Genomic DNA, 21,340 nt, shown 5'->3' on the forward strand with positions numbered 1-21,340 from the left:
TTACCGATGTTCAGAAAACTTCCGATTTTGTGCTACATTTCATAAAATCAAGCGTTTTAGATCGGTAAATCCAGCATATGAGTTTAAATAAAAAAAAATATTCAGTTTTTCAAATGAGTGGTATACCAAAGTCTTGGTTTACCTTGGTGAGCAGTGGTCTCAACTTTTAACTATCGTTAAAAATAATCTGGAATCTTTTTTTTTTTTTTTAACTTTTTAAAACATTATATTCAGGAATATTTAAGCAAATTATGGAGATGTTGACATTTCAGAACATGCAAGAAAGCCTCTCTGTATACTCTGGAAAAAAATCTGATTCATGGTGCGGAAACTTCAGCAGTGGTATTAACAATTGGTACTAAAAAGAAGCTAATTCTAATAGAAAATGTAAACAAGATGCCATTAGCAGCTGTTTAACCACCCAAAAACACTTACAAACGGAAAGGAAAAGACGCAAATGTAACAAGACGCATATGTAATGACGCATATGTAACGTTACATATGCGTCTTTTCCTATTCGTTATCTTTTTAAGGCATGTTTCACTGCATTTGGACCCCAAAAGTGAGTAAAAGAAAGCTTGCAATAATCAGAAGCTCTTTTCTCAGCTCAAGAGTTTATCCTGTGAATTGTGAATGCAAGCAAATAAAGTTAGGAACTCCCAACCAGTCATCAATCATCAATCAATCAAATTACCTATAATCAATCAATTCAGCAACATAATCTTAGAAATTTCACAAATTAAGCTTCATAAAAAAACGGGACAGCATAAAACATTATAGTTAATTTAAAGCTGTAAATTTCAATTTGTGTCATTAATAACACGTTGAGGAAATCCTTTGAGCTTTCTTTATTATATTTTATATAAATCAAAAATTTTATTAATTTCTTACTTTTGTTTACCCTTTACTTTTGTAAAAGAAACGATATGAATGATCGAGTATTTCAAATGAATTTTTTTCCTAAAAAAGGTCCACTTTTCTTTTTCACTAAGTATGTCAGAATTTTTTTTAAATCATACGTTTGTACCACGTGATAAAGTTGTTTATTTTACGTGAGTAAACATTTGGCAAAAGAAAATACTTAAAAATCGGCTTCTATTTATTCAACTCCATTATTTCTTTCTTAATAAATGAGATGTTTTTTTGCATGTAACAAATCACTATAAATACTGCTTTAAATATATCACTTTAAATGTCACTTTAAGTAAGGAAAGTTGAAACTTTTTGTTGTTCGTTAAAAATTTTTGAGCTGTTGATTGTTTCTCGTGTTTTGATTTTTTCTGATTTCTTTGATTGAAAGTTTTTATAACGAAAAAAACTCGAATGATGTAAACATTGCAAAATCGTGGTGTAATCTCGGTTGCTGATTAAGCGTTTTTTACTTCGTGCTTTAAAAAGACAAATACAACGTTTGTAAACGAAACAAATAGATTTGTTGCACGTTCTAGAGAGTGCAGAGTTAAACTGAAATAGCACGTTGCAAAAATGGTTGATATTGATAAAAAGATGACCAATGAAAATGTGATTATTAATCAACATGCTGATGACACTGTGTTGTTCACAAAACAAAATGTTCTTCAAAATGACTTAGAAAAAACGAACAATGAAGACAATGCCAGGTATTCCAAATAACCAACTATGTATAAAGACTGAACTCTACTTCTCGAGTTCTCGTTCAAGTTCATTTTCGAAGGATAGCTCAGAGGGTGGAAACAGGCCCAAAATATACTTTTCTACTTTTTTTAGTTGCTGAAGCAATTAATTGTCTTAATATGTTGTTTTTAACTTCATAACCAATATTCACACCTTTTATTTTTTAATAATATTAAAAATATTTCATTAGCGAGATTAAATCATAGTAGTTAAAATTTAAGAGTTTTTATTTGTTAACGTTTATATATTTCCTTTAAATTTAAACTAACCTATATTTTAAAAAAATGTATGTAAATATTTAAAAACTTTTTTTGTATACAAATTTTTATCATAACAGTTTTACTTACTCTACACTATTTGACTTATAAAAATTGTAACCTTTCCTTTTTTACAAAAGCCTCATTTCTGGAACTTGATAACATATTTAAGTTTAATTCCTGTTAAATATATTTTTAGACATGGTTTGGGTTTATCACGCGTGGTTTGGGGTGTTATAACAAAATATGATAACAACTTTTATAACGATTAACGATTCTCTTTTTTTTCTATAACTTCATTTTTTTTTCTTTAACTTGATCTTTAAAAACTAAAAACTTTTCTATTTCTTTATTGAAAAGTAAAGATAGAAAATTTTTTTTAAAACTTATCGTGAACATTGGTTTAGTAAATATGGTTTTTGCTGATCAGGATTAAATTTTTTTTTTGTCAATGAACTTTATAGCGCGCAATGTTTATAAAAGTTTATAAAGTTAAATAAAGTTTTTAGCGCGCAAATTTCAAAAGTTATAAAAGTTAAATAAAGTTATAAAAGTTTTAAAGTTATAAAAGTTAAATAAAGTTTATAGCGCGCAATTTTTCTAAAAGTTATGGCTCGTAATTACACAACAATTTTAAAGAAAAAAAAAATCCTTCTTGAGAAAAAGGAATTTAACAAAGTGAATTTCTCCTAGCCACTTCTGGGCTTATTATCGATATAATTCAGAAAAATAATTGTTATATAATTTGGTTTTAGTATTGAAGTCAACTATCTTTATCTAAAGTAATGATATATATACATCTTCATAAAAAATTACATAAATGAGGCTCCTAAAAAAATTTTTTTTTTTTGAGGTTGTCTAAAAAAGAAGATGAAAAAACCGCTACCGTTTCATTTTTTTCTTTGGTAGGTTTCTGTTTCTCTTTTTCTTCTATTTAAAAAACTAATTTACTAGTATACTTAAACATGAAAAAATCTTTTCGTTTTTTTTTTTTTTTAGTTTAAATATGCTGATGCTTTTGACTGTCTGCTTATTTTTTTGGCTACGGTTGCAGCTATTGGAAACGGGATAACACAACCTGCATCTTTTATTATTTTTGGAAAAGTAACTCAAGAGTTTGTCAAGTTTGGTGTTAATGATAACTACAGTATTTTAGATTCAATGAAGACTTTTGCTATTTATTATTGTATTCTAGCCTCCATCATGTTTGTTTGCTCTTTTTTTCAAGCAGCACTTTGGTCACTTACTGCTGCTCGCCAGGTTTATAAAATCCGTACAAATTTTTATGCATCAATTCTTCGACAAGATGTTGGTTGGTTTGATATCAATGATCCTGGTACCTTAACCACAAGGCTTTCTGAGTAAGTATCTCTCTCTCTCTTTCTCTCTCTCTCTCTCTCTCTCTCTCTCTCTCTCTCTCTCTCTCTCTCTCTGTCTGTCTGTCTGTCTGTCTGACTGTCTGTCTGTCTGTCTGTCTGACTGACTGACTGTCTGTCTGTCTGTCTGTCTGTCTGTCTACACACACACACACACACACACACACACACACACACACACACACACACACACACACACACACACACACACACACACACACACAAAGACACACACATGCACACACACATATAGAGAGAGAGAGAGGAAAGGGAGAGAGAGAGATAAGAGAGAATTAGGTTGTTAGTAAAAACTGTTTTATGTTAAAAAACCCTGCAATTACAGCATTTCTTTATCTTTATTTTTTGATTTATCTTTATTTTCAAGTGATCTTGTAAAAATTGAATCAGGAATTGGAAATAAAGTAGGCATGACACTAAGAGCATTGGCTATGTTTTTTGGGGGTTTTGGTGTTGGCTTTTTTTACAGTTGGAAATTAACTCTTGTTATTTTGGCTATTTCACCAGCTGTAATGATTTGTGGTGCCTTAACAGCAAAAGTAATTGGAAGCTTTACCACACAAGAGCAAACAGCATATGCTGAGGCAGGTTCAATTGCAGAAGAGGTTATAGGTTCCATAAAAACTGTTGTTGCTTTTGGTGGTGAGCAAGGAGAAATAAAAAGGTATGCAACTGAAGAAATAAGGTTATATTTCAAAGTCATGGTCATAGTTTTTCAACAAAATAAAGCAGCATAAAAATTTAAGACAAGTTTTCAATAAACATCATGAAAACCTATATATAATACTGAAATATAATATTAACATAAAACATAATATTAAGTGTATTAAAATTATAAAATAATACTGAAATATGATAGCATTATGGAATACCTAATATGACAAAATGGAATTTATCAGTTATATTTTAGTTTATTAACTTTTAAGCATGATTTTTAAAAATCAGATACAATGAAAAGTTAAGTGGAGCTCAAAAAGCGGGAATCAAAAAGTCAGCTTTTGTTGGAGTATCTCTAGGGATGTTTCATATTGCTGTTTTTGGCTGCTATGCATTGGCATTTTGGTATGTTTCTTGTTTTTGACATTTAATAATTTTTTAAAAATAATCAAATTGAAATCTATCTGAGATTTCCTCAAACAGTTCTGTAATGTAGTTGAATGTGAGAATATAGTTAATGTAAACTTTGGTTAATCTGCAAATTGTATTAAATTAAGTTCTTTTTAGTAGTGATTTATATAATATGATTTAACTTAATATAATTTAATATAATTTGACATAATTTAATATAATTTAATATGATTTAATATAATTTAATATAATTTAATACAATTTGACACAATTTGATATAATTTTATATAATATAATTTATATAATATAATAGTCTTTTTTTTAATAGTTTAGTTGTGTGGTTCATCAAATGTTTTTTTAAAATCATTATTTACAGAGAAAATGTAAATTAGTTTATTTACATGTTTAAACACATTTGTCTATAACAAATATGAATTATGTTTTTATGAAATTATTTATATATTGTGCTGAAAATTAAAATGAGTTTAGATTATACTTGTGTATAATATTTAAGTTGGCACTATGTTTTTATCTTAAAAGCAAGGAATGCTTTGAATTAGTGAAGTAGATCTACTTTGATAACTATAAATTTACAGAAGAGGAAAAATGTTTTTCTATTAATTAACAAAGATGAATTCTTTTAAATCTTTTCATTTAAATGTTATGTATGTGTCTTTATATAGTATATCATTTCAATAGTATATCATTTCAATAGTATATCATTTCAATAGTATATATGTCTTTTTATTAGGTATGGTGCTAAATTAATATCAAACAAGGAAATAAATGCAGGTGATTTGATGGTTGTGTTTTTCTGTGTTATGAGTGGTGCTGCTAGTATTGGTCAAGTGGCTCCAAATTTTGAAGGTGTAATGAGTGCAAAAGGAGCAGCTTATGTTGTATTTCAAATATGTGCCAGGGTTTGTATAATTTACACTTTAATAATCTTTTATTATATTTTCTGCTTTAATTTTTTCTAATACTATAACTTAAATTTACCAATTTTTTAGGAACCAGTAATTGATTGTTTATCAAATAATGGTGAAATAAAGAATAGCATCAATGGAGAAATTACATTTTCAAATGTTCGCTTTAGTTACCCTTCAAGGCCAGAAATTATGGTACTATTTTAGTTACTATAAAAATTTAAAATTTCACCTATGAATAGACTATTGTCTTAAAGTGAGTATATCAAGTATTAAAAGCTAGGAGTATTTATAAACTAGTCACATAAATCTTGTTGCAAAAAATGAAAGTTGAAATTACAGAGTTAATAGGAAACAATGAAAATAAAGAGGTGGCAAAAGTGGTTTACTTTTATTTGATTTACATCAAAGTTATCAACTGAAAATGAAAAAGAAAGAAGAAGATTCTAATAATAAATACACTGACACAATATTCAATATAAACAAATAATTTGGGTGAAGGAATTTGAAGCTTGTCTGAAAAGAGAACTTGATTTAAAAAAATCCTTACTAAGCACAGGTTTTGAAAAAAAAGTGCTGCAGATTTGCTATTTCAATTGTTTCTTTTCACTTGAGAAAAGTATAATTGCAGTATTGTAATCATACTAATACAATATTTTTAAAAGTATTTCACTCTTAATGAGTTTGACAGATTCAGTTTAATTAAGCTCTGAATTTTACAAACTCATGTACTATTAGTGAAGGCATAAAATTTGGTGACAAAATAGTAGCACCAAATGATGGCTGTGATATTTAAAATGAAGTGAAATATCGTCATGCCAAATGATAAGTGTGCCAAATGATAAGAGCAGGGCAAGTTTAATACTTATGCTAATGCATCAAAATTTGTTTTCTGCAATTTTTCCTCTTATAATAGATTCTTGATGGGTTGGACTTGGTAATAAAACCAGGATCTACTGTTGCACTTGTTGGAGAATCTGGATGTGGCAAAAGTACAATTGTCAAACTTGTTCAACGGTTCTATGATGTTGCAGATGGCTCTGTAAGTATATATACATTAGGGTGGTATTTTTTTTTGTTTTTTTTAAACTTGATATTGCACGCCCTCTTATTTGGTGAGGTAATAAAAAATTTCACAGATGATTTTTTTTTGCAAACTGATGATGGGAAGTGGTCCCCCACACCTACTTTGTAACCCCTTCAGAACCCTGTTTTTGTTTAAAATAACATATTTCTAAAATGTATTAAAATCAGTTATTATCAGTGTTACATGCATCAGTTTTACTTATTAGGGTTATAAAAATTATAAGAATGTATATAGCAGTGACCTATTCCCACACTGCACCCTTAGGGCGCCAGGACCCGAAACTGTTTCTTAAGCCTTTTTGAGAACCGTTTTTTTCAAAAATGATAAATTTCTGAAATGTATTAAAACAAACTATTACCAGTGTTAGGTGCAGCAGTTTTACTTTTAGGGTGACGACAAGTGTATGAATTTATATGGTGGGGGTAACTTGGGGCAAGGGGAAGAGGGTAAAGATACAAAAAGCTGTTATAAGTACTTAAAAAAGGTCCTTTTTTTAACATTTCTTTTCTTTTTTTAATTGTGAGTACCAGTGGCCCATATGCCCCAAATGGTGTCCCTCTACCAGCCATTTCTACCTCAGCCATAATTGAAGTTTATAAATTTAAAAATAACAAAAAATATTGTAAATGAAACTTTTAAAAGAATTAAAATTTCTTTTATGCGTTCAAGAAAACATATTACAAATAACAAATTTTAATATTATTTGGATGAAATAACATACATAATTTAATCAAACCTATAACTAAATTAAAATATAACAGAAAAACAATAGCCATATATTAATATTATTATAATATATTTAACTATATATTTAGTTCATATCATACTACTGTGATCAAAAAGTAAGGTGAATTTTTAATTTAAACTTCCCGCCTTATTCGAATCGTCCAATCTTTTTTATTTTTAAGTTGGTAGGAATGCCATTAACATTTGCGCCAAATTACATGTCAAACTCATAATTATTTTTTTTTGTTTACGCTTGTTTCTGAAGTACCAAAAGTGCATTCGGCGATTTTCATGATGTCTAATTTTGTTGAGCAAAGAAGTGCTATTAAATTTTGTTTGCGGAATGATATTTCTGCTGCTGAAACGTATCGAATGTTGCAAAAGGCCTTCGGTGAAGAGACTATGTCTCAAAAAAATGTTTACAAGTGGTACAAAGACTTCAAAGAAGGCCGAGAACATGTTGATGACTTGGAACGCTCCGGACGACCATCGACTTCGATTGATGATCGCCACATCAACAAAATCAAAGAATTGCTTGCAAATCGTCGGTTAACCATTCGAGACCTTGTTGACATGGTTGGAATATCATTTGGGTCGGTGCAAGCGATTTTGAAGGATCATTTGGGCCTCAGAAGACTCAAATCACGTTTGGTGCCGAAATTTCTCAATTTCTTTGAAAAAGAGCGTCGCGTTAAGTCGCTCAAAAATCAAGGTCATGTTGACTGTTTTCTTTGATTATTGTGGTGTCGTGCACTACGAATTCCTTCCAACTGGCCAAACTGTCAACAAGGAATATTATTTAAGCGTTATGCGACGTTTGCGTGAAGCTATTCGCAAAAAGAGACCGGAATTATGGGCCAATAACTCTTGGATTTTGCACCATGATAATGCGCCTTCGCACACAGCACTGGTTCTTCGTGAGTTTTTCGCCAAAAACTCTACCCATGTTGCTCCACAACCACCGTATTCGCCCGACTTAGCACCGTGTGACTTCTGGCTGTTCCCAAAGCTCAAGAGACCACTCCGGGGAAATCGTTTTGAGTCCATTGAAGAGATCCAACGTGAATCGGCTCGCGCATTGAAGGGTATCCCTACCGAGGACTTTTCGGCATGCTTCAAAGACTGGAAAAAACGTTGGCAAAAGTGCATTGGGGCCGGGGGGGATTATTTTGAGGGGGACGATACAGATTTGGAAGAATAAATAAAGATTTTTCATTTTATAAAAAAATTCACCTTACTTTTTGATCACAGTAGTATATATATATATATATATATATATATATATATATATATATGCATATTTGAATAGATTAAATTGTTGTTATTTGGAATGATTATGTCTTAACTGTTTCTTTGTAGCTTTAGTTGAAAAATGTTTTCTATGATACTCAACTACTTGGTAGAGAAGCTGACGTTGATTGTCGTTTTTTGTCAAAACTTCATTAAAGTCAGTGGCTAATTTAACTGCCTGTTCTGCACAGTCATTAACCACTTTCATGGCACAAACTATCTTACAAGCAGACTTGTAGTCATCACGATTAGCCCAAGTTTTAGACTATGTCAAGAATTCTTTTGGTAGATTGAGAGAGTCAAACAAGTTCATTGAGCGTCGTGTAACAAAGTTAGCTATAGAAAGTTTAGAGAATGTGTAAGTCTTGTTTGGAGCAAGTCTTCTATTGTCACCTGGTAATGGTTCTTTTTGTAAGGCATTTACAATATCCATTTTCTCTTCAACAGAAATTTTATCACTGAATAATAGAAAAGCAGCTAGATCTTCACTTAAATACCATAACTGAAAGTTAATTTTGTTTTTTGCAACATTTGCAACTTTGCTGTCAACTTGACAATAGTTCTCAATTACTTTTAAAAAAAGGAGATCATTTATTGGTGCTTCTGTTGTGAGAGGTGCTAAAAACCAGAAACATGCATATATTGTGGTTATGAAGAGACATATTCTTCTTAAAATCCCAATTTCTTTCTCTGTGATATTTAACTGATGACAAAAACCAAAAATTTTTAAACAGTATATACCTTTAGCCATCCATCTTGCACGATGTTAAGCCCCAGGAATGCAAATAGTTGTTGTATCATTATTTTCTTCCAAAAGGAGAAGAGCTAGTCTTCCGAATTCTTTATAGTCATCACGTGGTTGCGTTTCCTTTAAGTATTTTTTCAAATTTTGCACCACATTGGATTTTTGAGATGCAAGTCACTCTTTTTCAAACTTTGTAAGGCATCCAGCTCCGCTTTTATCACTTTTAAGTGGTTCAAACTTTGATTTTTCTATTAGCTCCCACTGGGACTTCACTCTACCAAAAAGTTCAATGTTTGGTCCTTTTGAAACAAAAAACACATCAAACACTGCCTTTGCATAGATTTCAAGAATATGATGTCAACAGGCTAAAAACAAAACTCTTCGATTCATTGACTTCTGTATGACAGTTTTTGCCCCATTATGACTTCCTGTATTACTTGCAGTTGTGTCAAAGCAAAGACCTGCAAGATGCTCCTCAACGCCAGGCCATTCATGAATGAACTCAACTACCTTTTGTCCCATTAGAGCGCCAGTACCAGCAAGTATCTCAGGGATCCCTAATAATTTCTCAATATCCAAGCCAGATGCAACAATTGGCAGACATTCTCGTCTGGTTCTAACAACATTCAACAACATTTTACCATCAAAATAAGCAACTAGTGAAACCAAGGGTTGAACATTTTTTCTTACTGCTATTGCTAGAGATTCATGAGGTGTAGTTCGAGCTTCCATTAGAGTGGAATGTGAAAATGTTAGTTTATTTACATCAATACCGATTGCAGCTAGTGCTGGTGTGACAACCATTATTGCTTGTCGTGGTGTTATTTTTGTTCGGTCTAATGCTGCATGAAAGAGTTGATTGTCAAGAATACAACGTTTGGATATTGTAATCAAGAGATGACTAGTGTTCATAGTAGAATGTTTTGAAGTATTTGGGCGATAAAAAACGTTTTTAGTGTTTAAATTGACATATCACAGTCAGAATTTTCATCCAAAGTATTCCTATATCTGTAGATATAATCTTACTTTCTTTATGTTGTTCAAAGCGCCTTTTTTTTCTTCAAGCTTGCGTTTTCTGTATTTTACAGCTGCTTTCTCATACATTAAGTCTTCTGATGTCATTGAAATCTTTCGGGGACCTCTCTGGTCTATCAGAAATTGTTTATCTTCATTTATCTTGATGAGACAATCCCATTCATCATGGGCAATATCAAAAAGTGTATTCATCTTGGCAGTGAATTTTTCTTGATAGCTATGTTGAGTAGCTGATTTTCTACTTCTGTTCTTAGACACTTGGATATATTGCTTGTGAAAATACTTTAGTTTAGCAATTACATGAGGCTTTGCTATAGTTGGAATATTAGCTTTAAACCAGAAAATCATAACTTCATCTGCAACTGTGTTGCAGGATATTGAAAGAGTTGACTTTTTGATTATCATTTCATAAAAAACTCTACGTAGGACAACACCACTTGTTGGCAACTGACTCAGCAAATCTATTGTTGAGAGAATATGTCCAACTAGCCAAACATTAGTAGTTGAGTGTGTTGCTTTCTCTGAAGCAGCCATCTTCTTAAGTAATATTTTTATACTTTTTTACTATAATAGAAAGAATATAATAGAAATTTAATATATATAATTATGATACACCCCCCACCCCCCTATTTTCCCTATATTTTTTAATAATGAAATCAAAATATGCATTTAGGAGCAATTTTTGGAAAATAATGCTGAGAGGGTAAATCTAAATTTGGTTGTACTTTCCAGTCTTCTGTGAACTATCTATGATGTAACATTCTTATACTTTATATTATTTTTTTTTAGATCAATTTATAGCAGTATTTTGTATAAAATAAAAATAGAACTACAAGGTTAAGGTATTAGACAAATTTTGGTCAATTTAGGGTTCCGAAATAGGGTTTGGGGGACCAAAATATTTTAACTATATACTTTTTATATCAGACTTCACCAAAAAAGAGGTTGTGCCATTTAAAATTTAAAAAAAAAAATTTTTCCATATAAAAAAAACCACCCTAATATACAGATATACACTAATAATCAGTTATTAAATATATAGATTACATCAATTACATTTAGTGGTGTTACATTTTTATTTAAATCATTTTTTGTTCTAAAAGCAGGCATGTTGAAAAAGACAATAGGCTATCAAGTCAATTAATTATTAAATTAGTCATCCTGTTTGATTTCACTCTCATTAGTCAATCCTGTATGAAGACAATACTAGCTGAGAATCATGATACCCATTATCAGGATTAGCAGGTTTAGTTTCTTTAATGTCTCAAAATTGATAACAGTTTTGAAAGAAGCATAATGATTTGATATTTACTAAAGCGTTTACATTTATTTTAGTCAGCCTTGGACTTTTATTTTCTTTATGGATATAGAAAATGTAAGTTTATAGTAAGCTAATCTACTCAGTCACTGTCTCCTCAGTCAAAATATTTGTGTAAAGAGGAAATGGCTTGTTTTTCATCCAGCATACAGTTATAAAGTTTAAACGATAACAAACTAATGGTATTGTACTTTGGGCATAAAACTTTGTATAAATCTAAAGAGTCAATAGATAAATTAAATTGATAACATTTTGTGTAATCTTGATGATTGTTTCTTTAAGTTGGTAGTCAACTTTTTCCAAAAAGGGTGAAGTGCTTGTCGGGATCTACAGATACTTGAAATCAAGAGATATGCTTACAGATTAAACACCATTTAAATCAATTTTAAAAGTTCTTTGTGTTTAGTTAATCTTTATTAAGTAGAGTATGGAATTATACTAATCAAAAAATATATATTCCAATGTGCTTCATTATCACTTTAAAATGTAATCGTAATTGACTAGGTTAATTGTCTTCATAATTTAGTTTCATTAATTTTAAAGTTAATAAAAGTAAGAATCTGAGTACAAAACCTGAAAAGCTTTTGAAAAGGTTTTTGATCTTGGGTTTTTGGGTATGATTTTTTTTTTTAGTGAAAATAGTAATGAATACCTTGCATGGCTTTATTTTGTTGCTACAGGGGGATGAGAAAAGGGGAAAGGTGGGCTACTGCTCACACTCTCTAATCAAATTTAGAAAAATTTTATATAAATAATAAATTAAAAAATGTTTGTTAAGTAAATTTTTATGTATAAAGCTTTAATTGTGGCAATCTACATTTACAAGCCTTGCCCCAAACCTTGTCAATTTGACTGATTTTTACTTTTCTATTATCTTGAATATTCAATAAAAAGTTTTGTAACTTTGGTATATATTTGGTATTGGCAATAAATAAATTTTACATTAATTACTGATAATGAATACATTTGCATCAATTACTCTTAATATTTACAGTACCAAGGTGTTGTTGTAATAAAAAAAGAGTCAAGGATGCCTACCTGAGTCAAAGAATCAAGGTGTTAACAGAAGATTCAAAAAGCCATAAACTCATTCAACCACAGAATGCTAGAAAAAAAAAATCAATTGTAACATTGAAAACAGTTTCTACATGCTTCATGACTCCATAGAATAAAAGTTGCATTATCTAAAATGAGTTTTTGCGACATTTCTGCAAGTAGCACATTAAAAGCATTTTTCAGAAAGTTGTTTACAATTTGATGCGAGATAACAAAACAAACTGTGAGCAAAACAAACTCTCTGAAAAAAGTTTGGGTGTTGGAGAGAGTGAGAGAGATATAGTTATTAAAAATTTTGTTTTTAAATTTTTGCTTGCTTAGATCCAGTTTGATGGCCAAGACATAAAGAGTTTAAATTTGAAAAGTATGCGTGCAAATATTGGTGTTGTGAGCCAAGAACCTATTTTGTTTGACATGACTATTGCTGAAAACATACGCTTTGGTGCAATAAACAAAGTATCAAATAATGATATTGTAGATGCTGCAAAAAATGCCAACGCTCATGATTTCATTTCTGCTCTGCCTCAGGTTAAATGATGTTTAACTAGTTTTTTGTGCTGTTATTATTTATTTATACTATTTTTTTTATAAGTTAACTGCATGAATGGCATTTATTAGGGATACAATACATTTATTAGGGATAAGATACATTTGTTAAAGATACGATACATTTTTTAGGGATATGAAACATTTGTTAGGGATACAATACATTTGTTAGGGATATGATACATTTATTAGGGATACGATACACTTATTAGGGATACGATACATTTATCAGGGATATGATACATTTATTAGGGATACGATACATTTATTAGGGATACGATACATTTATTAGGGATACGATACGAGGGTTGGTGAAAGAGGAGCTCACTTATCTGGAGGTCAGAAACAAAGAATTGCTATCGCTCGAGCATTGATCAGAAATCCAAAGATTTTATTGTTTGATGAAGCAACATCAGCGTTAGATTCTGAAAGTGAAAAGATTGTGCAGGAAGCTTTAGACAAAGTAAGATTAAAAAAATAACTTCAAATGTATACATTCTAGTATGAGTTTTTTTTTCACACTATTATTGGTGAGAGAAGAAATTTTAAACTCTGTTCATAACAAAAACCTTTTGAATGGTGTTGTTTTGAACAGAGTGTTTTGAAGAAAAAAAAACTTTTCTTATTTAATTTTTAAATGAAGTTTTTGTTTAATAAATATAGCAAAAAATACATTTACCAGACCTATAGAGCTACATAGCTAGAAAAGTATTCTCAGCTCTTTTCAGTATCTATGTTCTCTTGTTTACCAAACTTTTTTTATTATTGTACTACTAAACTAAGCCAAAAATGCTAAACAGCATTAAGCAACATAATCTGTCTCCCTCAGTTTTTGTCTTTTACACACATGCTTAATATCTTTCATAATGGATTGTTATAGTTATTATATTTTGCAGTCATACCTTTACAACATTACTGGCTGCACAATGACTCAGTTGATTAATATAAGCAGGTGGAATTTTATCCTGTTCTTCCTTTAATTATGTGAATTATTCAGCTTGATTTGAATATTTATGCTTTTGAAGTTGATGATCTAGTATTTTCCATAAGTGTTCTATTGGATTAAAGTCTGGTGATTGTATAATTAAGGTGATCTTTGGCAAATTAAAGTCAAGCCTTATTCTTTTTATTGATTATTGGCTTTTAATACATATATAAACAAAAACTCCTACATCATTTAGTCTTTTTGCAACAGTACTATGACTAATATTAGCTAGGTTTTCATCCATTAGCTTGTGTTCTATTTTGGCAGCAGTTTTGTTGCCATTTTAGCAGTTGATTTGCATTTAATGATATGATCTACTTTGTAGATCATTTATTTTAAATGTTATTCTCTGTCTTTTACTATGTACATGATCTTTTAAACCACATGATCTTTTAAACCACATAATATTTTTCAATAATATTGTTTATGGTTGGGTTCACCAAATGAAACAACTTTTTGATACAATTTTTCTTCCAATTTGGATTTGCGTTTTTTTGTGATTTTGTGTATATTGAGCAATGTTTATGTTCTCTCAATCTTCTATGAAAAAAAAAAAATATTTTCAACACACCAGATGTGTCATTTAAATTCCTACTGTGTCAATAGATATTACATGGGCAGAAACTTTTTCATGTGTAAATATAACAGTTATAGTAATAAATATGTTCACAAGCATAAATGATATTCTTTTGCTTTATTATTTTGTTTCCTATTTCTCATACTAACATTTCATAAAACACAAACACATATTCTCATTCATTTAAAATGAATGAGAATACAAAAGGTCTACATATATTCATCTGTGTGTGTGTGTGTGTGTGTGTGTGTGTGTGTGTGTGTGTGTGTGTGTGTATGTGTTTATATCTAATTAGCCATCAATATCTCTTTTTTCCTTTTCAAAATTAATTGTGTTAATAACATATTTTTGATAAAAAAAGTTTTAATTTAATTTGATTGGATATGAAGTAAAATACAGTTTTTTCATAAGTTTACTTTGTGTAGGTCAGGAGAGGAAGGACAACAATAATTATTGCTCATCGTCTTTCAACAGTAAAAAATGCTGATGTTATAGTAGTTGTTAAAGATGGAAAAGTTGCAGAATTTGGAGCACATAAAGAGTTATTATCTAGAAAAGGTCTCTACTACCAGTTGATTTTAGTTCAGAAAAATCTGGAAGCAGAAGATTTAGAACTCTCTATTGATCTTAATGAAGAAATGGGTGATGAATTAATGGAAGGTTTTTCTGAAGGCAACAAAAAAATGGATTTAACAGAAAAGATTCAGTCACAGATATCACGCTCACTTTCTGTTGAAGATAAATCAAAATCATCAACGCTTGTTACACAAAAAGAAAATGATAAGAAAACAGACAAAGAGGATAAAGTTGAACCTGCTCCCATTACTAGAATTTTAAAATTAAATGCAAGTGAATTGCCATATCTTATTTCAGGAATGATTTTTGCTGCTATAATTGGTGCATTCCCTGTTTTATTTTCTTTAATTATTAGTGAGCTAATCAAGGTAAGCAAGCATGAATATTTACTTTTCTCAATGTAAAGAAAACAGATAATTTTTTACATTTAATTAAAATTTCATTTAAGTATGATATTTTTTATTTATCCAATTATTGATAAATATTTTGGTAAGAAAAAAAAGTTTTATGATTCACATTTTTTTAAAGTAATCTCTTGCTCTGAAGGTCACAAGGACTGGCGTTTCTGAAGTTTTAATGAGTTTTTTATTTTTGTTATAGATATTTTCAAAGCCAGCTGATGTAATTCACAACGAATCTAAAAAATGGTCCCTTTACTTCTTAGGATTGGGATTTCTTGATTTTGTTGGGTTTTTTCTTTCAGTAAGTATGTCCATTCATTATCTTCCTTTTCCTTTCACATCTTAAAAACCCTTTATTTTTCATGCTGGTGTCATTTTAAAATATATCATTAGCACAATAAGTTTTTAACATCATTAGCACAATAAGTTTTTAATCTTATGATGTAAATGCAGGTGTTTTCCTGTGGATGGTGCAGCATTTTCTAGGAGTTATTTAAAATGATTTGAGTAGATGGTTGTATGGGAATTACTTTCATTATTGTGATTAACAGATCTATAAATATCTGTGATATCCTCAATGCCATCTGCTTCAATGCCAATGTTGTGAATAAGAGATATTTCACACTACATAACAAAAATATAAACTTTATTAAAACTGTAGTTTTTAAAATTTAGAAAAATAAAAAAACTCATGATTAAGCTAAAATTCTAAGTATGTTACAACTTGTTAAGTTGCACATAATTTATGCATTTTTTCCTAATAAAACAACTTCTTTGTGACATTTTTCAAAATATTTGCAGTGTTCTTACATGTTTTTTCTCTGATTATTAGAACTTACTATTTGGAATTGCTGGAGAAATTTTAACTCGAAGGTTAAGAAGAGAAGCTTTTACTGCAGTTCTGCGTCAAGTAATCCTCTATTGTTTTTAGTATTAGTATTTTGATTGGCAAAACAATTACCTTCTCTTTAGTAGCTACCACAAGCTTGTCTTTTTTTTTTTTCAAGAATCAAGTTGAAGTTTACTTTTTTTTAGCTGGAGTAAATAATCCACACTTAACAGTAGTCTGTAGAAACCAATAAAATAAAAAACTTCTTAATGCTAATTTAGGGTACTTCTGCCATTTGAAGTCGGTGTCATTTTTGCTAAAGCATGATTACCATCACAGTTTTCCCTTACTGTTGAAATGATAACCCAAGCCCAATCAGAATTTTATTTCTTTTAGGTTAAGGCATAATCCAGTAGTATACAGGGTCTGGGATAATCCAGTAGTATCAGGAATAACGCATAATCCAGTAGTATACAGGATTTTATAAGATAGAGTGGTATACAGGATTTTGCGGGATAGAAAAGTATACAGGATCCTAAAGTTTGGTTAAGATATTTGAGTTTTACTTAAAACTAAAAAATAATTAAGCATTTAGAATTGAAAATTATAAAAATGTTTCACCTAAAGGTATCTTATTTTTATTCTAGATCTAGATACAATAATCTTTCTAAAAGTCATAAGTATGTTTGTTTAGTTCAGTCAACACAAATGTACTTCGTTGCCATCTAAATGCACAAATGGAACTACAGGCCTGTCATTATTAAATGTATTTTAGAGATCGTTTTTTATTTGTAGGATGCTTCATTTTTTGATGATCCAATGAACACAACAGGTGCTTTGACTGTGAGACTTACTTCTGATGCATCTGCAGTGAAAGGGGTTAGATCTAGACATAACAATTTTTGATATTTTTTTATTTAATTCTTATTAAGTGCAATGCCCTGTAAAATAAGAGTTTTAATTCTGTTACTTTTTATTTTAACAAGGCAACATCTTCACGACTTAATAGCATGACACAGATAGTTGTAATGGGAATTACATCACTTGTCGTAGCATTCTACTATAGTTGGAAGCTTACCCTTTTACTGCTTGGTTTTGCTCCAGTTCTTTTAATTGCAGGCGCTGCACATATGAAAATATTTTTAAATTTTGCTGCAGAGCAGAACAAGCATCTAGTTGATGCAAGCGCCTCAGCACAACAAGCCATTACAAATATAAGGACTGTAGCCTCACTGGGCAAGGAAGTTTACTTCATTGATGAATTTAAAAATAAACTTTATGGGCCACTCAGGTAAATTCAAATAACTTTTTTTGCTCCTCTTTACAAATTGGTTGTTTAAATAAGTTGCTGAGAATCAATTACAACACTGTTTATATCTTTAAGGAAATCGATTTGCAATTCCTTAGCTTATGGAGTAACATTTGGTCTATCTGGTTCAGTTATGATGTTAGCAAATGCTGCTGCATTTACCCTTGGTGGAAAACTTGTTCAAGATAAAGAATTGGGTTTTTCAGATATGTTCAAGTGAACTTTTTTTTTTTTTTGAACAATGGTTGTTAATAAATCTTTGTTTGAAGAAAAAGCAGTATTTATTCGTTGCAAAGAGATAAAATTTTGTTTTTAAAACTTGCAGAATCCTTTTATTTGTTTTCGGAGAATTCTTTATGTAGCTTCCTGAGAATTCTGTGTTTTAGGGTTATTTTAGCAACTGTGTTTGGTGCACTCATTGCTGGTCAAATTTCATCAATGGCGCCAAACTTTGTAGAAGCAAAAGTTTCTGCTGCTCGCCTGTTTAAGCTTCTTGACCGAGTTCCAAAGATTGACTCATTTGAGAAATCTGGAGAAAATTTGGTGTGAAAAATAATTAAGCTTTTAATTTTGATTGAAAAAATAGTTTCAACGTTTTTTTGTCTAAAATTTATTTACTTCTTTATACAGATTATTTTAAGTTATTTTCTTTTGTTTCTATTTATTACTATTATAGATGTGTATTGATAACTAACATTTGAGTTTTTTTATTGATTGGGCTTCTTTGTTTTTATAGACTTCAGCTCGAGGGGAAGTAGAGTTTGATGATGTCGAGTTTAGTTATCCTGCACGTCTTGATGCTAAAGTATTAAATAAGTTGTCACTTAAAATTAAATGTGGTCAAAAAGTTGCTTTAGTTGGTTCATCTGGTTGTGGAAAAAGCACATGCATCGGTCTTCTTGAAAGATTTTACGACCCCCCCAGTGGTGTAATCAAAATTGACGGTGTTGACATAAAAAAGTTCAACTTGAAGTCATTGCGTTCATCTTTAGGGCTTGTTTCTCAAGAGCCGGTTTTATTTGCAAGAAGTATAAAAGAAAATATTACTTATGGCTTAGAAAATGAGGTTAGCATGGAAGACATTGAGCTAGCTGCTAAAAAAGCAAACGTTCATGGATTTGTGTCCAACCTGCCAAAAGTAAAAATTGCAATTTTTGATTCAATAGTTGTAATGATAATCATTCCAGTATTTGTTAGATAATATAATTTCAATATGATTTCAAGATTCAATAATGGAAATCATAATCCTTTATATTGCGATTCAAGATAGCTTCTTTTTTTTTTTTTTTGATAGGGCTATGAAACAGAGGTAGGAGACAAGGGTACTCTAATATCGGGTGGGCAAAAGCAAAGAATTGCTATTGCCCGTGCTTTAATTCGAAATCCAAAAATTATGCTACTTGACGAGGCTACTTCCGCCCTGGATTCTGAAAACGAAAAGGTCTAGTTTTTTTTTTTTTTTTTTTTCTTTAGATTAATTTTCTTTTTAATGTCTAAATAAAATTTACCTTATGAAAGATATTCATGAAAAGATATTCATGAAAAGAAGTCTGCTATTTACTAAGATATTTTCAATTTATATGTAATAAACCTTGCGCAATTTTCGCGTATTTTTCGCAGTTTCATGCCTAGAGTTTTTTCATAATCAATATCCTATTTTTACTAAATAAATTTGCAGATATTTTTTATTTTATTTATTTATTTTTGCTGAAAAGAGAGGTCTAAAAAAAAAAGAGAGAAAAATTCAACGCAGATGTTGCTGAGGAAATTCGACTGCTACTATCGATAAGGCTGAATCCGTTTTTGTTTGTTTGTTTTTTCTCAAAAAATCTGTAGAAGGTAGTTAACTAAAATGTTTTCGAATTTAAAAAAATTTAGAAACTTTTATTACACTTTTTAAAGATATTTTATTGCTGATTGCAGTGACACCACCAATAACAAAGGTGACTATTACTAAGGTTGTGCTTACTTTAATTACTATCATCGTACGATGATGGTAATCTTAATGGCTACTCTGTGATAACTGATCACTACGATGGCAGTGAAAAAAATTTTTTGGATGGTAATGATTATTAATGATAGTGATTAGTATTAATAGTATGATGGGAGTAGAGATGGCGATGATGATGATGATGATGATGATGATGATGATGATGATGATGATGATGATGATGATGATGATGATGATGATGATGATGATGATGATGATGATGATGATGATGATGATGATGATGATGATGATGATGATGATGATGATGATGATGATGATTGTGATGATGATGATGATGATGATGATGATGATGATGATGATGATGATGGTGATGATGTTGATGGTGATGGTGATGGTGATGATGGTGATGGTGATGATGGTGATGGTGATGATGATGATGGTGATGGTGATGGGGATGATTAGTTTTACTATAGCGATAATCTTTTTTTTTTATGATAATGTTTTAAATTTTTTAAAATTCTTTCAAAAGATCGTCCAAGAAGCATTAGATGCTGCCACGGAAAACCGCACTTCGATTGTCATCGCCCACAGACTCTCTACTATTCAGAATGCCGATGTGATCATAGTAATGCAAAACGGACAGGTAGTGGAGGTAGGAACACATTCTGATCTTATTGCTCGGAGAAATGTGTACTACCAATTAAATCAAGCACAACTTTAAAACGTCCGCAATTCGTTGCTGCGGAATTTTTTGCGCTTTAACATTTTTATATACTAGCTTATTTGTGGAATATACTTTACTGTTAAATGGCCTGTTTTTAAATTTTCTTTATAGATATATTTATTTACAAAAATGAATTTCTAGTTATGTAGATTTCTTATAGTGATAAAATTTTTAGTTTAAAAAATAAAAAATTGTATAAAAACTGTCTTTGGGAAAATTTCTTGTTCATTAGCAAAAAAAAAAGTTCGTTTTTTTCTTCTCATTTTTTTTTTTTTTTTCTTTTTAATTTATAACTGAGTACTAAAAATATGTAGCAAATTATGTTAGTTATTAATAGTTATTTTCTTTCGCTAAAAAATATAACATTTGAGAAGAGCTATTTCAAAAATGGAATTTTTACTACTGCTTATAATTTTTTATCGCTTATAAAGTTAAAGTAATATGCATTAGATTCTTTTCTCTTTCCCATCGGAACTCGCGATGATGTCCGCTACATGTCAGAGCACTAGGGCGTCACCTGGGTGTGAATTAATAGTGGTGTGATGCGAGATTAGCACTAAGCGTCTGCGTCTCGTTATTTTTTTTTAGTCGAGACGAGACGATTCTAAAAGCTTTGTCCCGATTAGCGACAAATATGGAGACAATTTTCAATTTTCACTCGAAATCCGGGATGATACCGAGACGAGACGAGATGTCCCGGACAAAACAATTTCCCGGAATTTACATCTTTTTAACGGGACATAACGAGACATGCTAGTTAATCCTTAATGTGAAATTTAAATAATGAGTTTCTGGCACAATTACCATTATTTATTTCAGCTGCTATTATTGATATTGTTATACTATCTATATAAACACAGCTTTATAAAAATTAATGCAACTGAATG

At 30.3% G+C, this 21,340-nt stretch overlaps 2 protein-coding genes across 2 annotated transcripts; one reads left to right on the forward strand and one right to left on the reverse strand.

Moving 5' to 3' along the window:
• The first annotated feature begins 1,192 nt into the window (after positions 1-1,192).
• Positions 1,193-20,696, forward strand: LOC145186562 (ATP-dependent translocase ABCB1-like). Its single transcript, XM_090095507.1, has 20 exons — positions 1,193-1,619; positions 2,764-2,815; positions 2,910-3,271; positions 3,672-3,968; positions 4,250-4,366; positions 5,124-5,292; positions 5,383-5,493; positions 6,215-6,340; positions 12,877-13,083; positions 13,394-13,564; positions 15,089-15,607; positions 15,840-15,941; positions 16,473-16,550; positions 17,265-17,348; positions 17,456-17,760; positions 17,854-17,994; positions 18,165-18,321; positions 18,515-18,916; positions 19,073-19,219; positions 20,259-20,696. The coding sequence occupies exons 1-20, from the start codon at positions 1,486-1,488 to the stop codon at positions 20,448-20,450; spliced, it is 3,873 nt and encodes a 1,290-aa protein (XP_089951633.1). The 5' UTR covers positions 1,193-1,485; the 3' UTR covers positions 20,451-20,696.
• On the reverse strand, positions 9,767-12,605 carry LOC149885065 (uncharacterized). The gene is made up of 2 exons (XM_090095535.1): positions 12,538-12,605; positions 9,767-10,745 (listed from the first exon to the last, which is right to left on the reverse strand). The coding sequence occupies exon 2, from the start codon at positions 10,713-10,715 to the stop codon at positions 10,149-10,151; it is 567 nt and encodes a 188-aa protein (XP_089951661.1). The 5' UTR covers positions 10,716-10,745; positions 12,538-12,605; the 3' UTR covers positions 9,767-10,148.
• Positions 20,697-21,340: the final 644 nt, after the last annotated feature.

This window comes from Hydra viridissima, unplaced genomic scaffold (genome assembly GCF_058129835.1).
Source record: "Hydra viridissima isolate aposymbiotic clone 2 unplaced genomic scaffold, HvirCarnegie_v1 scaffold_8, whole genome shotgun sequence".
In the NCBI taxonomy this organism is placed as follows: Eukaryota; Metazoa; Cnidaria; class Hydrozoa; order Anthoathecata; family Hydridae; genus Hydra; species Hydra viridissima.

Excerpts from the sequence above, each read along its gene's own strand:
- LOC145186562 (XM_090095507.1), top strand. The coding sequence starts at position 1,486 with ATGGTTGATATTGATAAAAAGATGACCAATGAAAATGTGATTATTAAT. Across the intron at positions 13,565-15,088 it reads TGCAGGAAGCTTTAGACAAA|GTCAGGAGAGGAAGGACAAC; the intron begins GTAAGATTAAAA and ends TACTTTGTGTAG. Across the intron at positions 19,220-20,258 it reads TGGATTCTGAAAACGAAAAG|ATCGTCCAAGAAGCATTAGA; the intron begins GTCTAGTTTTTT and ends TTCTTTCAAAAG.
- LOC149885065 (XM_090095535.1), bottom strand. The coding sequence starts at position 10,715 with ATGGCTGCTTCAGAGAAAGCAACACACTCAACTACTAATGTTTGGCTA.